The 18,471-nt window shown below is 45.2% G+C and overlaps 1 protein-coding gene across 1 annotated transcript in view; it reads right to left on the bottom strand.

Annotated features, from left to right (window-relative positions):
* Positions 1–229: 229 nt before the first annotated feature.
* The window catches only part of RUS1 (root UVB sensitive-like protein (Protein of unknown function, DUF647)), a 58,449-nt gene continuing 40,207 nt past the window's right edge, over positions 230–18,471 (bottom strand). Inside the window, exon 7 of the mRNA XM_086495546.1 lies at positions 230–1,026. Coding sequence (XP_086351672.1) covers positions 769–1,026 — 258 coding nt within the window. The 3' untranslated portion in view covers positions 230–768. The remainder of the gene's footprint in view (positions 1,027–18,471) is intronic.

Genomic DNA, 18,471 nt, shown 5'->3' with positions numbered 1-18,471 from the left:
CTTGACCAATCCTTGCTTTCAAGAAACTTGCATACATTCATCTTCCCATGCTTTATTAATCATAAACAAAATCGGTTTTTTGAAAAAGGACCAAAAAGCAATAAAAATTTAAAATGTCAACCAAACCCAGCTTCCATTTGCCCATCAAATGCAAGGCTTCCTTTTGCTCCTTTCACACGCAAATGCATGCACACACACGCACGCCTCTCTGTGTTACACACATACAAGGTTGTATTACTGAGTAATCTGGCTCCTTGAGGATAAGTCGGTCTATCCTCAAGGAGCTATATAAATCAAAACATATGTACAAGGACTCCAGCTCAAGGAGGTCTGTAGGAGTCATAAAGTACAGGGCGGTGTGGAATAATGCCAAGTAAGCTGGCCCCGCGACACTCTTTATCCATAAATCTACTAATACGTCAAGTCATGAGGGAGATACGGCTCTTCACAATATCAGTTGTAAGAGGAGACACATTTGAGCTTAGGACATCACTGACATGAAAAGTCCACAACTCAATGGGCAACTGCTGATCATTCCCCAGTATTCAGTGAGAGCTCATTAGAATGTTAAAAAACCCATGTACCAAAAAAACTGCACGCTATAGCAAGCTCTGGTGAATTTTGATATTATGGCCCTTGATTTTTTTAAAAGACTCAACTGGGCTTAAGGATAAGAATGGTAGAGTATGTCCCCTACAAAATGCTAATGATTAACAGCATATGCTTGACATGCACAGAATTTAGGTGGTGCATGAAGCACAAAGTCGACTAAACTGGCACATTTAATAGCCTGTAAGGTAAGGGCCTGGCAACGACTCCATCTAATATGGACCAACCAGCTAAGGACAACTGTTTTTGTACTAGGTCAAATTTTTCAACTGCAAGCCTGTGAGAGATTTCGACGGAACTGCTGACATAAAAATCAAAATCCCCTTCATCCTGTCCAGTTCGTAGCTGGTGGAGATAGCAAACTTGTAGCATCAATTTGAGGAGGTCACGAGATGTAGTTCCCTCCTTTAGTAGAGCCTGGACAAGCAGTCAGTAAAAAAGGTTAGCATAATGCCAACAGTAAAGTGAAATACAGCTGGAAACGAATCATTCCATCTCTCTCTCTCTCTCTATCTCTCTCTCTCTCTCACACACACACACACACACACAAAGGAGCTGATTTCTAAATCCCTCAAAACACCCAAATGGTGCCGATTTTGAGCTGTATACAAAGCGATCCAGAAGGTAAAGAACTGGGAAAACTGTTACAACTGAGCCATAAGGGCAGATACAGCTAAAACTGTAAAAACTGAAAAAGTGGAGGGGGGGAGACCTCTCCTAAAGAGAGTAAAAAGTTTCCTGGCCACCGAGAGAGAGAGAGAGAGAGAGAGAGAGAGAGAGAGAGAGAGAGAGAGGCGATCCGCAGCAAAAGTACTCTCTGCATCTGTGCTCCAAAAACCCAAGGCAAACCCAAGAGGAGCACAAGGGCACCAGCAGCCTTTTGTCTCTGAGTCCGACCACAAAAATTACCAAATGATCTGCAAATAGAGCTCAAAAGGAAGAACCGACAAGAACACTAGTGTCACGTGCACATCTAACCCTATGTGCATATGGACAAGCTATAACTCCTATTTCTAGGGTTTAGGACAGCCTAGGAAGTGTTCTGACACCCTTGTGAGCCTGTACGCAGGACGTGCATGCCCAAGCACTTTAGAGTAGCTGCATACCCTCTTATTGCACATGAGCACAACCAGGGTCTTCTAGGTGTAGCATTGGGGAGTGTTCCCATACAGCACCATTAGTACCAAGCCTAGGTAAACTTGCATACGGAGCACCGCTTATTAGTAGTTCTCCAACTTATTAATAAGAGACAATTTAGCATTTTTCTGCAAGGTCATGGGGAGTCAGTTCTGGCACTGCTTGACCCTAGAGAATCACTTCTCCAGGCAAGTAAGACTTGCAGGACAAGGATCAAGTACCCTCAGCATTTCCCAGAATCAGTACCCAGAGTTTTCAAGCATCAGCACCCAACGATTTCAGCCCTCATACATCAGCATTTTCAGCCACAGCAGATGTCAGCCCTCATACATCAGCATTTTCAGCTACAGCAGATTTCAGCCCTTCATCGCCAGCAATTTGCAGAATTCAGCCTGAAATACTAGCATTTTCAGATTTCAAGATTCCCTCTTTGGATCAGCCCCAAGTTTGGAGACCCAAGCAGAGTTCCACTAGCGTTTTCAGGTTTTCCGTACAGCTATCACATAATCAGCTTCTACGCAAGAGACTAAGTGTGCGTGTGATCCTGCTTTATTTTGATGCCTTTAGGTCACTTGGGCCCCACCGGACGGAGTCCCATCAATTAGTGGGAACTCCTCTTTAAAAATAGGCCACTCGGCAAGACTTTGCAAGTCCGTAAAACTTCTTCTACTGCTTATGCTTCTCCTTAGGGTTTAGGCTCCTCGGTCGAGATCTGCAGGTTGGCTCCGTTCTTCAGTGGCTTGAAATGTCAGCAGTTTGTGACATCCCCCCTTATTGAAAAAAAGTAATCGTCCGCGATTACAGCATATCTATAAAACAACTCAAGTTAGCTCAAAAAATTTTGAGGGTCGGAGGGACATTCCGAGGGACAATCAGTTTTCTCATTCCAGATTGGAGCTCTTGATATCGTGGGTCATTGGCTTTATCCAATAAGGAGTCTCATTCCATATTGAAGCTCTTGATATCCAGGATCGTTGGCTTTCCAGAAAAATATCATCCAATAAGGAATATTCAATGGTTGACCCATCACAATGCAACACAAATGCTCACATATGCATGTTACAAGACACAACGAACATTGCCGTTGAGAACTTCAATGAGACAGATGGTCTGCGCCATGAAGCTACTCAATGACTACCTCGTCACTCCCCCCGCAAATAACCTAAAAAGGTCCGGACCATGGACTGGTACAACCAAACGCTCCCCAAAACGCAATCTGTGTCGCTTGGAGGTTCAAGCATACAACCAAAAGCTCCATAGACATCTCGTCTACGTCGTTCCGAGGTTGAGAGAATACCAAAACAACATTTCTCACTACTCAACCCGAGAGTAAATCACCAAGCATAAAGCAGTATTGAAACAGAGGATACCAAAACAACATTTCTCACTACTCAACCCGAGAGTAAATCACCAAGCATAAAGCAGTATTGAGTCAAACAATTCGAATCGGTACCAAGACAAGTTTAAAACAGATACTATCCATTTCAAAAAAAAATTCAGACAGGATCACCAAACAAGTTCTCAAACACATTCAAAAAACTGTTAATTCAAACTAAAGAAGCATTCTCGACATCAGTCGAGCTCGAAAGTCGACTTGCTTTCCATTCTGAAATCTGCATCAAAATTAGGGTTAGATTTCTTCCATAAGGTTGTAGCCGATCGTAGATGGTCGATAAACTCTTGAATAGTCGAAACAAGCCTCGAGAGACAGTGTTCCTGTGGCGATGGTAGTAGCTCCAAGATATACCAATCATGCTGGACCTTTAAGGTTATCAGTTGTCATGGGACACATCTAACCCTATGTGCACGTGGACGAGCTACAGCATGACCAAGGTTCAGTTCAGTCAAGTCAGTCTAGAATAGAAAGTGATCTGACACTTTTGTGAGTCTGATCGCAGACCGTGCATGCCCAGACACTTAGAGTAGATGCATATCCTCTGGTTGCACACAGCATGATCATCAGCATTACCATCAGAATCCATCAGGAGCATTTTCCAATGCATTAAACCTATTTTTCCTATTTTTGACATTTTTCACTTATTTATTAAGTGACTTTTGTTGGGAAACCGGGTAGGGCAAATTGAGTAGTGAAATATATAAGCAAACCTAGTGCTAGCTTATCTGGCAGAAGTGGAACAAGGAGAGCACAGGCACCAGGTTGCAGCAGGCCCTCTGGACCGCTTCTCAAGCAAGCACCCCCCAAGAACCTGGCGTTTTCAGTCCTTATCCCTTCGCAGTTTCAGCATTGAAGTGCCAGCGATTTCAGCCCCTCACTTCAGCAGCTGCAGACTCAGCCAGGCCAGCGTTTTTCAAGCAACAGAATCCAGCATTTTCAGGCAAGTATAACAGTGTTTTTCAGCCCAATGAACCTGCGTTTTTCAGCTTGCATGGTGGCGATTTCAGCCCAGCCTATCAGCATTTTAGGGACCAGCCATTCAGTGTTTTCAGCCCCCATTAGCCAGCGTTTTCAGCCTCGACAAGCAGCGTTTTTCAGCCTGTCACAAAACGAGCACTTAGAAATCTGAAAATTATAATACTTTGCAAAAGGGAGAGAAGGGAGAAGATCGACACAGTATTGGGGACCAGAAGATGGGCTGGTCCCCCCCCCCGTTAAGAGTATTCTTTTATTCAGGGAGAATTCTTATACAAGCACAAGAACCCGAGGAAACCCCTCCGTTCTGTAATCTTAGACCCGAGGGTCGTGCTTTCCCGTAAAGGGCTTGGGCACAAGGTCGTCCTTCCCGTAAGGGACTTAGGCGCGAAGCCGTACTTTCCCGTAAGGGACTTAGGCGTGAAGCCGTACTTCCCGCGAAGGGCCTCCCCGTAAGACGGGAGATTCCTGCAAAACAAACCACATGAAGCAACAATTCTCAATGCGTATCAACACCTTATACCTGTCGCTCCTTGCTCGGAGAATCGACCTCCATACTCAGTCGTCACGCGAACACTTGCAAATTCCGTCGCCAGACTCTGCTCCAAAATCCCAACGCTGGTGCTTTCTGCTGCTTCCGGCATATGAAAACTGAAACGCTGGCTACCCTTTTATAGGGTCTGGCACCCGGCGGGAATAGCAGCCAAAAAACAGGGCTGGGCGCTTCCTAGAGAGAGGAGAGAGAGAGATTGCAAAAATCAGGCCCCCCCCCCCCCCCCCCCCCCTTGCGTAGCTTTTTAACGCTGGCCTTTTTTTGAGTGGCTTGCTTTATTTTATTAATAAAGACCTGGTCACTTAAAAGTGACCGGCCACTTAATAAAATAAAGTGTGAACCTGTTCAAACTTTAAAAACTCACTTAGTTAGTGAAAGCAATGCTACACGAACACATTCCAGGCGTCCCCAGGTGCAGGACACGACACAGATGCAATGCAGACACAGACTCCTCGCGGGAAAACATCTGTCCTCCCGCGACCGTTCCTCCTTTTTGTAAAAAGCGTCATTGAACCCATCTTTATTCTTGTGCTTGCGTTCTTACACGTACTTTCTTACTCAGTTCAGATTTCCTCCTCAGCCTACGGGGTGTCCCCTTACTGATGCACCCGTCACCCATCATGTGACGCATCAGGGGCACTCGTAACCCGGCCCTTTCCACCGAACTTACGGAAACTCCTTCGCGATGTTTACCGTCACCCATCTAATGACACATCAGAGTTTGTCCGTTCCTGATGACAGTTCCTGTAGCTACAATCTTTTAACAGTTCTTAGTGCACATGATAAAATATCCTAAAAAAGAGATTAATCATTAAAAATAAGAAAATAGTCCAATTAGAAACATCCCTCTAGCTTCTAAACAGTTAACCTCAACTGTAGTGCTTGGACATATACCTCCAGTATCTCGGGATAAGCTGCTAATTCCTCCTGCGTCATCCACTGAGCATCTAGATTCGAATAGTTCTTAAACTTAACCAAATACTTCCGTGTTATCTTTCCGGATTTGAGAGACCGCTCTTGATGACTTACTATCTGCTCCGGTTGGAGTATTTCTTCTGTTTCCTCAACCTCAGGAGGTTCCTCAACACTAGGCTGGCTTGGAGGCGGTCCCACATACGGCCGGAGTAAACTGACATGGAAAGCATTATGGATCTTCCAATTAGGCGGTAGCTCTAATCGGAAGGTGACATCATTCACTCGCTCAGTGATCTTAAACGGCCCATAATAACTGGTAGAAAGTTTTACCACCTTCCCCTTATGAGACGCTTGTTTCTTAAGTCTTGCCTTCTCAAACTTGAGTAAGACTAACTGTCCGACTGTTAAGTCTAGATTCCTTTTGTGCTTGTCTGCAGCTTTCTTATGCTTTTCCTGAGAGCGTAGAATAGCTCTCCTAACTTGCCCGTAGGCTGTGTCCAAATCCCGGACAAATTCATCTGCTACAAAGATCTTATCCTTAGTTAAAAGGATGGGTGGAAGCAAAGGCTTGTCATAGAGAATCTCAAAAGGTGCTTTCCCCGTCGATGAGTGTATGGTATTGGTATACGCATACTCGACAAGAGGCAAATATTTCTCCCAGTCAGATTGCCGGTCTGACACATAAGCTTTTAACATATCCAATACTGTGGAATTGGCTATCTCACTTTGCCCGTCCGTTTGAGGATGGTAGGCAGATGAAAAATTCAGCTTTGTACCAAGATTATCCATCAAGGCACGCCAAAAATTTCCTATCATGCGAGGATCTCGATCACTCACAATAGACTTAGGCATTCCATGATGCTTAAAGATCTGTGCTAGAAAGACCCTAGCCATATGATCTGCTTTGATCGTTTTCTTGACTGGTATGAAGTGTGCTTGCTTGCTAAACCTGTCCACAATGGTCCAGATCGCGTCATTTCCAGTCTGAGTTCTCGGGAGGTCCATGATGAAGTCCATGGCAATACTTTCCCAAGGTTCATTAGGCACAGGCAAAGGTTGTAGCAACCCAGGCGTCTTATGCCGATCATACTTCACTTTTTGGCAAACCAAGCATTCCCTGACATACTTATCAATGTCTGCTTTAAGGCTAGGCCAAAAGAAATATCTTTCCATTGCTAAGGTCGTAGGGAGAATACCCCGATGACCCGCATAAAGCGAAGCGTGTGCTTCATCCATGATCTTCTTTCTTAATGGTTCCGCCACACATATGGCCTGATGGTGGTAGAGATAACCGTCCCGAATGGAATAGGGAAACTCATTCTCTCCACGATGTAGCTTTCCCCAAATGGTGGAGAAGTGTGGATCATTCGCATACAAATCCGGTAGTGCTTCTAATTCTTGGTGATACACCGAAGTGATAGCGTTCACCCTTGGCCGCCTAGATAGTGCGTCTGCGACTACATTCTTACTCCCAGCCGTGTGAAGGATCTGGAAGTGAAACATAGACAAGAAGTTTGCCCATCTCATCTGCTTCTCAGATAGTTTCCTTTGCGTAAGAAATACTGCAAACTCTGGTGATCAGTCTTGATCACAAAATCCGCTCCTAGAAGATAGTGCTTCCAGTTGGATAAGGCGTGAATCACAACTGTGAGTTCCTTTCCATAGATTGATGCATGCAACTCTGCATCCTTAAGCCGTCTGCTTTCGTAAGCCACTACATGGCCTTCTTGGTTTAACACCGCTCCGATGCAATCGCCTGAAGCATCGTAGTGAACCTCAAATGGTTTCCTTAAGTCAGGCACTATCAAAATAGGTCCATGGCTTAGCAAGTACTTGAGCCGATCAAAAGCTCCTTGTTGTCTCGATCCCCATCTGAAAGGAATGTTCTTCTTTGTTAAATCATGAAGTGGTCCTGCTACATGAGCAAATCCTCGAACAAACCTTCGATAATATGAACATAATCCCAGAAAGCTACGTACATCATGTACCGTAGTGGGAATAGGCTAATCTTCGACCACTCGGATCTTGGCAGGATCCATACTCACTTGATTGTGAGAGACTATATGGCTAAGATAGTGTATCTCTGAGAGAAAGAACTCGCTCTTCTTTGCATTCACATGCAACTCATGCTTTCGCAATTCTTGAAACACTAAGTCCAAGTGCTTCCGATGTTCCTCTTCTAACTTAGAGAAGATGAGTATGTCGTCAAAGAATACTCCCGTAAAAGCTCGATACGGGCTGAAAATGCGGTCCATCATGCGATTGAACGTCGCAGGAGCATTGGTCAAGCCGAAAGGCATTACCAAAAATTCATATAGTCCAAAGGTTGTGCGGAAAGCAGTCTTATGGACATCCTCAAGGGCGATCCGTATCTGATGATACCCACTCTTTAAGTCTATGCGACTAAAGACACTTGCACCCTGCAACTTATCAAGTATATCATCAATCCGAGGGATCGGAAAGCGATTCTTGATCGTGATCTTGTTTAAAGACCTATAGTCTATGCACATTCGAAACGTGCCATCTTTCTTCTGCACCACTAGAACTGGAGAGCAGTAGGGTGAAGCACTTGGCCGTACTAACCCTTTCTCTAGAAGCTCGTTGACTTGCTTCAAAATTTCCTCTTGCTGAGCAAGACTTACCCGATAAGGGGGTTGATTGGGAGGCGAGCTACCCGGTATAAGATCTATGCGGTGATCTTCCAGGCGTACAGGAGGGAGTTCATCAGGAAGTGTTTCCGTGAAACAATCTTTGTACTTTTCAATAAATTGAAGACGCTTAATTTCCAGACTAGAGAGAGAGTCCCTACTAGTTTTATCCTTCTCACATGCAAAAATCAAGTAAGCAGAAACACACTTCTTCATTTCTTTCTTAATGGAGATATGGCTTACAATTGGGAACTACCAATCCCCTGCATCAGCATGAATCTTTATTTTCTTACCCCCATGATCAAAAGTGAGGGTCTTTTCCACATAATCGGAAATAGGTGTCATGTGGAAGTGCCATGGCATAACCAAGATGATATCACATCCCTCGATGGGTGCCATCAAAAATGATTCGCGGTCCTTGTACTCGCCAATCCGGAGATTGAGCTGTCCTTGCACGGGAGTTGCATTGGTTGTCAACCCCTCGAATGCCGATCCGGATGTAACCGGTGTGCCAAGCTGAGCCGGTGTGAGGCACAATCGTTTCGCAGTATCCAGGGAGATGAAGTTATCCGTGGATCCTGGATCATAAAGAATCAATACTCGCTGGTTGTTCAAAGACCCCCAGCCCTTCAGAAGTTGACGCTTCCCTTTCTCCGTTTCTGTGTTTCCTTGAACATCTGGAATTGAGTTCGAACTTGGTGGTGCGGGTTCCTTCCTTGCTTTCTCTTGCCTCATAGAGGCTTGCTCTTGCCGTTGCTGCTTTAGCGGGCAGTCCGGTTTCATATGTCCTTTCTCGCCACAGTAGAAGCACCTTCCTTCCTCTCTGAAAGTTTGAAGTTGAGTAGGAGAAAGGTACTTAGTTCGCTTGCCAGTGCCCTCTGGCTTCTTAGAATGATCATCGTCTCTAGATGGAGGACGTTTTCTTCCTTGGCCCCCATGGTCATCGTAGACCCCTCTTTGCCTTGCACGGTAAGTGCTATGCTCCATCTTTCTGGGCGTCCCAGTTGAGTGCAAATCCTCAGCAATGATTGCTGACTCCATCATCCTTTGAAGAGTATCATGCGGATACACCTTCATACTCTTTCGAAGCTGCGGTTGGAGACCCGCTTCGAATTTTCTTTTCTTTTCCTCGTCGGCAATCTTCATAAAGGGAGTGACCTTCAGAAGAACCGACCAATACTTGTCCACATAAGTCGTTACTCTTTCATGTTCCTTCTGGGCAAGCCAGTCCCATTCCTTCCGTATGTCCTGCTAGAAGTCAGGCGGAAGAAATTGTTCATAAAAATTCAGATTTAAAGCTCTCCCAAGTTCTGGCCTGAGAACCTTCCAGAATCTTGGCTAACCACCAATTACTTGCCGTTTCCTTGAGGTGCATCCCCACATGGCGCAATTTGGATCTTTCTGTGAAGTGCCCATTAGTAAAGGCAACTTCAAGATGAAGGACAGTGCTTTGGAGATGTCTCTCCGTCCGTTGTAGGTTTCGAACTTGATGTCCTTGTAGCCCGATTTGAAGACTCTCATGCGATGTTGAGACTTGCGGCAATGCTTCTTGAATCGAGGCTTATCTTTAGGTTGATGTAGGGTAGTAGCAGTAGTAGCGGCTTCCTTCTTCTGACGAGATGATCGAGAAGCAGAAGTATAATCTGGAGAGTAAGATGGAGATGAGATAGAGATGTCCTTGCTCTCGTCTAGCAAAGAGAGCGCTTTTTCCTGGCCTTTCCTTGAAGTAGGCCGTTCATTCCGATCCGAAGATCCTTTGTGCACCTCGGCACGTTCTTCTTCTCTTGCCTCCTGTGGTCTCACGCCAACAGTGTTGTCTGGATGCTTGGCTGCATCAGTTCCATTCGTTTTCTTCATTCCGCCCAAAAGCTTTTGGACGTCTGGCAACAGTAAGATTTGTTGCAACTCCGCAAGCTGAGCTTGCACTTGTTGAAGCTCCTCTTCAACGCTTCTCCCTTGGCTCGACATGGTTCTTCCCGTTCTTCCCGGAATCGTCCTTCTTTGCAGAGAAAGAGAGGAGTCCGAGCTCTGATACCACTGTCACAAAACGGGAGCGTACACGAGCACTTAGAAATCTGAAAATTATAATACTTTGCAAAAGGGAGAAAAGGGAGAAGATCGACACAGTATTGGGGACCAGAATATGGGCTGCCCCCCCCCCCCCCCCCGTTAAGAGTATTCTTTTATTCAGGGAGAATTCTTATACAAGCACGAGAACCCGAGGAAACCCCTCCGTTCTGTAATCTTAGACCTGAGGGTCGTGCTTTCCCGTAAAGGGATTGGGCACAAGGCCGTCCTTCCCGTAAGGGACCTAGGCGCGAAGCCGTACTTTCCCGTAAGGGACTTAGGCGTGAAGCCGTACTTCCCGTGAAGGGCCTTCCTGTAAGACGGGAGATTCCTGCAAAACAAACCACATGAAGCAACAATTCTCAATGCGTATCAACACCTTATACCTGTCGCTCCTTGCTCGGAGAATCGACCTCCATACTCAATCGTCATGCGAACACTTGCAAATTCCGTCGCCAGACTCTGCTCCAAAATCCCAGCGCTGGTGCTTTCTGCTGCTTCCGGCATATGAAAACTGAAACGCTGGCTACCCTTTAGGGTCTGGCACCCGGCGGGAATAGCAACCAAAAAACACGACTGGGCGCTTCCTAGAGAGAGGAGAGAGAGAGATCGCAAAAATCAGCCCCCCCCCCCCCTGCGTAGCTTTTAACGCTGGCCTTTTTTTGAGTGGCTTGCTTTATTTTATTAATAAAGGCCTGGTCACTTAAAAGTGACCGGCCACTTAATAAAATAAAGTGTGAACCTGTTCAAACTTTAAAAACTCACTTAGTTAGTGAAAGCAATGCTACACGAACACATTCCAGGCGTGGTGCAGGACACGACACAGATGCAATGCAGGCACAGACTCCTCGCGGGAAAACATTTGTCCTCCCGCGACCGTTCCTGCTTTTTGTAAAAAGCGTCATTGAACCCATCTTTATTCTTGTGCTTGCGTTCTTACGCGTACTTTCTTACTCAGTTCGGATTCCTCCTTAGCCTACGGGGTGCCCCCTTACTGATGCACCCGTCACCCATCATGTGAAGCATCAGGGGCACTCGTAACCTGGCCCTTTCCACCGAACTTACGGAAACTCCGTCGTGATGTTTACCATCACCCATCTAATGACACATCAGTGTTTGTCCGTTCCTGATGGCAGTTCCTGTAGCTACAATCTTTTAACAGTTCTTAGCACACATGATGAAATATCCTAAAAAAGAGATTAATCATTAAAAATAAGAAAATAGTCCAATTAGCAACACAGCCAGTGAAGACCAGCGATTCAACCAAGAGAATGCAGCGTATTGCACAACAGAATTCAGCAGAAGAAGAACAATCCCGAAGATAGTATTTTCAGCCGTCGCCGTCGTCGTTCTCGTCGTCTACAGACTTAGATCCACATTGCATCATAGCCTCGCAACTTGCATCAACATCTTGTACCGGATTTGTACAATCAATAGTAGACCGCTCTCGCCATAGAGAGTGGGGCCTTCGGAGGAGGGTTTGACAACATTCTGGTGTCGTATTCTTCTCTCTCTATCTCTCAGTCTCAACACCTTCATTCACAATGTTCATCACTTTGTTTGTGTCCATTGCACTCTCTCACTATAGGAACCGAAGGCTCTCCCTTCCCTAAGTAAAAGGAACCTTGAGCACAATTCGGAGCACTCATCTTGAGCAAAGTTCAACAATCACTTCCGCTGCACCTTACGTTGGTATAAGAGCTTTGGCAGTGTTTTGTATCACTCAAGGAAAGAACCACAGAAATTTTTTTTGCTTGTTGTGGTTGCACGTAACCCAAGTCAACTTGGGCGTGTCGATTCCTCATCGTGTTTTTGAAGAGTGACAAGAAACCCAAGAAAGAAGAGCTTGTCCAGCCTCCCCTTGTGCCTCTTTTCACTCATTGAGAGCGGACCGTGCACTTAGCGGCCGGCCAATCGACGTGAGGTGGAAAAAAGCAACCTTGGTGTGAGCGCAAGGCCGCCAAGGGGTGCGCCCGCGGGAAAGAGCAGAACTCGGGTGAATAGAAGATCCTTCTCTAACACAGATTGCAAGCGAAAGAAGAACCTCAAGGCCCTCAAGACCCTCAAGAACCTCAAGAACTCAAGAACCGCAAGAACTCAAGAACCAAGACCCACAAGAACCCAAGTTCCTCGTGAACTTAAGAACCCAAGACCTCAGTGGATGGTCATGTCACGTGACACATCCAACTCTATGTGTCCGTGGACAAGCTACAGCATAACAGGGTTGGTTGAGTCCAATCAATCTAGATTAGAAGTGATCTGGCACTTTCGTGAGTCTATTCGTAGACCGTGCATGCCCAGTCACTTAGTGTAGATGCATATCCTCTGGTTGCACACAGCATGATCATAAGCATTCCCATCAGAATCATTCAAGGAAATTTTTCAGTGTATTTGACCTATTTTCCCTATTTTTGACATTTTTCACTTATTATTTTTAAGTGACTTTTGTTGGAAAGTAGGTAGGGCAAATTGAGTAAGTTTGTATATAAGCAAACCTAGACTAGCACTAATTGGCAAAAGAGGCAATAGGAGCACCTTGCTCAACAGGAAACTTCTCAGCAAGACCAACCCCCGCGACAACTCTGGCGTTTTCTCTCAACAGAAGGCCTAGCGTTTTTGCACCAGATCAGCCAGCGTTTTTGCATTTGCAGATTCCCGCCGACTATAGACAGCAGATCGGCCCTAGCGTTAGCAGATTTCCCCGCAAGGTCAGTTTTCAGCCTAGCGTTTTTGGTTTGCAAATCAACCTCAGCGTTTTTGCAGATCTTCGCGACAGATTCAGCCCTAGAACCAGCGTTTTCAGTTTTCAGCAGTTAGACATCGCAGAAGAAGTCCCGAACCTCGCAAATCTCACCTTCCCGCAGCAGATGCTTGCCGCACAGTCGGATCCAGCGAAGTTTACACTTTCAGCCCGCAAAACGCAGATTTCAGCATCTGCGTTTTCAACGCGTCATCGTCGAGCCGTCGCCATCAACATCGTCATCGACATATAGTCAAAATTCAGCAGATAAAGATTTGTAGATTTCAGCCCTTAGCATTTTCAGATTTCAGCCCGTCTTGTCGTCGTCCTCATCGTCGTCGACATCGTCGGCAAGTCCAAGCATTGTAGATATTTGTGCAATCATAAGTAGACCGCTCTCGCCATAGAGAGTGGGGCCTTCGGAGGACGGTTTTACAACATCTTTGGTGTCGTATTCTCTCCTCTCTCTATCTCTCAGTCTCATACACTTGCACGCACAGTGTCCATTCACTTTGTTTGTGATCATTGCACTCTCTCATTAAGAATGGAAGGCTCTCCCTTCAATAAGAACAAAAGGAACCTTGAGCACAGTTCGGAGCACTCATCTTGAGCAAAGCTCAAACATTCATTCCGCTGCACCTAACATTTCCTCGTGAACTTAAGAACCCAAGACTTCAGTGGATGGTCATCACCCGAAGCGGAATGGATACTTCGCATGAAGGTGGTGAGCATGGGAGTGGCCAAGAAGAGTTTTCCCCACCAGGAGGTTTTCCCGACCCTCCCCCTTCCCCATCTACGCCACGGTTTGCACCAAATCCTATGGAGGCTTTGGTCAAGTCGATGATGGACATGATGGCACGACAAGAAGCGACTCGTGTTGCCTTGGAACACGAGCGCGATGAACAAAAAGAAAGAAAGGCAGAAAGGCAGCTATTGAGCAAGCGCGCTTGGAAGCCGAAGACAGATGCGAGGTGTAGAGAGACCTATGCATGCAAGAGTTGGTCCGACATGCTCTCACCTCAAAGTCCGAGCCAGCCAAAGATGTTGGTAGTTCATCCAGTGGCGCAAGCCGAGATTCGGACTCCAACAACCCCGTCACAGAGAAGATCACGTTCGGTAAATATGATGGTAAGATAGATACTACAATTATTTATTCTTGGTTGCATCAATTTAATGCTTATTTTGCGACAACTAAGAAGACAGGAAATAGCAAGGTTTTGACGACAGCTATGTACCTTGCCGGTGATGCCATCAATTGGTACCACGCATGGCAAGAGGCACAGTTGGCCGTGCACCTAGAGGAAGCTGAGGATGGCGCGCCCCTTTCCTTCAATTGGGCCGACTTCCAAGACAAGCTCAAGGCGCGGTTTATGCCACCACAGTACCTCGCACGATTGAAGGACGCTTGGCGCGGTCTCAAGCAAAATGGTATGCCAGTTATGTCTTTCTCTAATCGTGTTTTGCAGCTCGGCACTCAATTACGCAAATTGGATGCGAAGCGCAAGGAGGCATTCCTTTATGGATTGGAGGAGTATATCAAGTATGATGTCGAGGTGCTCAATCCAATCGATCTCAACAAGGTGGTAGCGATTGCTCTTGCACAAGAGATGAAGCACAACAAGGGAAAGCCTAAGGAAAACAAGACTTCAACAAGTACCTCTCAGACTTCGCAGAACCCTTAGAACGGTAAAAACGGTAAGACTGGTAAGAACGGTAACTCTTCTAACCAATCTTCCAATAATCTCTCAGAAAAGAACTCTCAAATTGAACCCAAGGGTTAAGCTAACACAATTCCTAAACCTAAGCTCACTCTAGATGAAAAGGTAGAACAAGGAATTTTAGGAGGATACATCACATCGAAAGAACAAAGCACTTATTCTAAGGAAGGTCGTTGTTTTCATTGTCACATCAAGGGTCACATAAAACGAACATGTCCTAAGCTTGAATCGAATGAATCTAAAGAACCCACAGAACCCACTTCCTCTGTCAATGCAATAAATGAGCACACGAGTGTGACCCAAGTATCTCATGATCCTCCCATTGATGAGTCTTCATTAAGTGTTATGGTCAAGTGAATGGTCAGCGTTTTGTCATATTGTTTGACACAGGCAGTATGCATGATTTGATTAGTGACTCTCTTGTCGAAAGAGCCCGCTTAGAGGTTCGCAAAACATCTCCTTTCGAGGTGTCTGGCTTCTCTCCCGGTATGGACTCTCATCACGCAAGAGTGCCTTGTTGTTTTGTTCACTCTTCAACAAGTGTCCTTCCGCATAAAATTTGTAGTCTCTCCTCTTTCAGGATGTGATATGCTTTTGGGAATTCGATGGTTTCGTGAGCATAACCCTCTCATTGATTGGGCGGAAAATACGTTCATTTTCAATGCCAAAAGTGACTCTCCCCTTGTCATTCGTGGAGAGAAAGTTATTCATTCTTCATCTCTCATTTCGAATATGTAGGCGAAGATTGAAAGGATTCAGGAGAAGGAGACTCTCTCAGTCTCTTCTTTTCCAAAGCATGACACATATGATTTAATGATAATGACAAGCATGATGATTTGCATGATCATGATGTGATTTCTCACAAGCATGATGATTTGCACGAAGATGATGTTAGGAAATAAGACGTAGCTAAATAGATAATTGAGTAGATTACTTAATGGAGAGAGACAAATTTATATACACGAGATTATAGAGTAGAGAGAGAGAGAGAGAGAGAGTACACACGATATACGTGGTTCACCCAATGTGGGCTACGTCCACGGGAAAGCAGCCACTCAATGGCTTTAGTACTTCAAAACAAGAAGTAGTTTACAAAGGGATTATACCCTTAATGGAGCTCCCGCCTTGCTTCACTCTCACCACCTCACACTCACCTTGTTGCATCAACTTCACACTATGAAATGTGTGTAGAAATGGCCTCCTTTTATAGGCCAAAAGGGTTGCCCTCTCTTATGAGAGACAGCCATGTGTAGCCGCCCTTGAGAAGACAAGTCCGCTTTTGAATTCGGCCACCGGCCACCGGCCATTGACTTCCGACCACCGGCCACCGGCCATTGACTTCCGACCACTGGCCATCGGCCATTGACTACCGGCCACCGGCCAACCGACCGGTTGTTTTCCGACCACTTTCCGGCCGCCGGCCGGCCATAATATTCCGGCGGAAAAGAATATTCCGGCGGAAAAACAAAGTCTCGGGGGCCTCCGCCCCCGAGGCCTTTAAAGTTACCCCTGATTCTTGTCCGTGAAAATTTTGGTTTCCGGTGAGTGATTTTCCTTCACGCACGATGGCTTCTCCTCATAATGGGGGCCTTACAAATGTGCGCTTTTACCACAGAAAATTACAAGGGTAAATCAGGCTCCATACTTAACAATCTCCCACTTGGAGACTAATCTCCAAACCAAACCTGTGACTGCTTTCCATTCTGGCTTCTTATCCTTGAATGCCGATTGAAGATGAGCAAAAGCTCAACTTCTCCTTGTTGACCACCTTTGTAAACATGTCTGCAGGATTTTCACTTGTATGCAACTTTCCTAGCTTTAGTTGTCCCTCTTCCAAAAGAGTGCGTATGAAGTGATATCTCACCTCAATGTGCTTTGTCCTTGAATGAAAGGCTGAGTTCTTCGCAAGATGGATAGCGCTTTGGCTATCACTGTACAGGACACAATTGTCTTGTTTGAATCCAAGCTCTTCTAAGAATCTGTGAAGCCACAGAATTTCTTTGCTTGCCTCCGTCATTGCTACATACTCTGCTTCCGTGGTAGAAAGTGAAACCACTTTCTGCAGCTTTGAAGCCCAGCTTGCTGCTGTGCCTCCAACCATGAACACATAGCCAGTAGTGCTCCTTCGAGTATCTTTATCACCTGCCATATCTGCATCAACATACCCTTCTAGAAAAATATCAGTTCCTCCAAAATACAAAGCATTTGTTGTTGTCTCTTTTAGATACCTAAGTATCCACTTCACAGCTTGCCAATGCTCTTTACCTGGGTTGTCCATGAACCTACTCACAACTCCCACTGCATGTGCAATGTCTGGCCTTCTCCAGACCATAGCATACATTAGAGAACCTACCGCTGCAGCATATGGAACTTTAGACATATAGGCTATCTCCTCTTGTGTCTTTGGACACATATCCTTCGTTAGTTTAAAATGACCAGCCAAAGGTGTAGAAATTGGTTTTGCATTTTGCATTGCAAACCTTTCTAGTACCTTCTTGATGTAATCTTCTTGAGATAGCTTTATTGTCTTCTTCGTCTTGTCCCTTGATATTTTCATACCAAGTATCCTCTTTGCAGCACCTAAATCTTTCATTGAAAAAGATTTGGATAGCTCCTCTTTTAGGTCTTTGATGTCCTGCATGTTAGCACTTGCAATCAACATGTCATCAACATACAACATTAGGATGATGAATTTCCGATCTCCCAAATTCTCCGTGTAGACGCAGTGATCCGAGTTGCATCTTGTGAATCCATGATCCAACATCCATCGATCAAACTTCAAGTACCATTGTCTTGATGCTTGCTTTAAACCATACAAGCTCTTCTTTAATCTGCAAACCATTTTCTCCTTACCTTTTACTTCATACCCCTTTGATTGAAGCATGTAGATTTCCTTCTCTAAGTCACCGTAAGGGAATGCCGTATTTACATCCATTTGCTCGAGATTTAGATCATGAGCAGCCACAAGGCTTAAGACAAGCCTAATTGAGTTCATTTTTACAACAGGAGAAAATATTTCATTGAAGTCAATACCTTTCTTTTGAGAAAAACCTTTTACCACAAGCCTAAACTTGTACCTTTTCTTCCCACCTTCTTCTTCCTTTAGCTTGTACACCCATTTGTTTTGAAGTGCCCGCTTACCTTTAGGCAACTCAACCAACTCCCATGTTTGGTTGCGATGTAGTGAGTCCATCTCCACTTGCATGCTCTTCGTCCATTCTTCTTTGGATTCATGTTGCATAGCTTCTTCATATGATTCCGGCTCTCCAGAATCTGAGATCAAGAGATGGTTGAAGGAAGGAACAAACCTTTCTGGAGGTCTAAATGCTCTTGTAGATCTTCGGGGAATAGGTTGAGGCTCCTCATTTGGTTGACGTTGTTGCACATTGTCACCGTTTGCAGTCCTTGAGTCTTCACCATCCTCAAGCTCCATGAACTCATCACCTGTTTCTTTTGTTTGTTTTCTTTCCAAGTAATCTTTGTACATATTTTGTTCGTTAAAAATTACATCCCTACTCCTTAAGATTTTACCATCTTCAGGATTCCATAGGCTATACCCAAAGTCTCCATCTCCATAGCCAATAAAGAAACACTTTTTGGACTTTGCATCTAACTTTGATCTTAGGCTTCTATCTATGTGCATGAAAGCCTCACACCCAAACACTTTGAGAAATGCATAATTCACCGGTTTACCTGTCCATGCCTCTTCTGGA

The sequence above is a fragment of the Adiantum capillus-veneris genome, chromosome 22 (assembly GCF_014529385.1).
Source record: "Adiantum capillus-veneris isolate H3 chromosome 22, ASM1452938v2, whole genome shotgun sequence".
NCBI classification, from domain to species: Eukaryota; Viridiplantae; Streptophyta; class Polypodiopsida; order Polypodiales; family Pteridaceae; genus Adiantum; species Adiantum capillus-veneris.
Note: the sequence above shows the minus strand (reverse complement) of the source record. Positions and strands in the feature narration are given on the sequence as shown.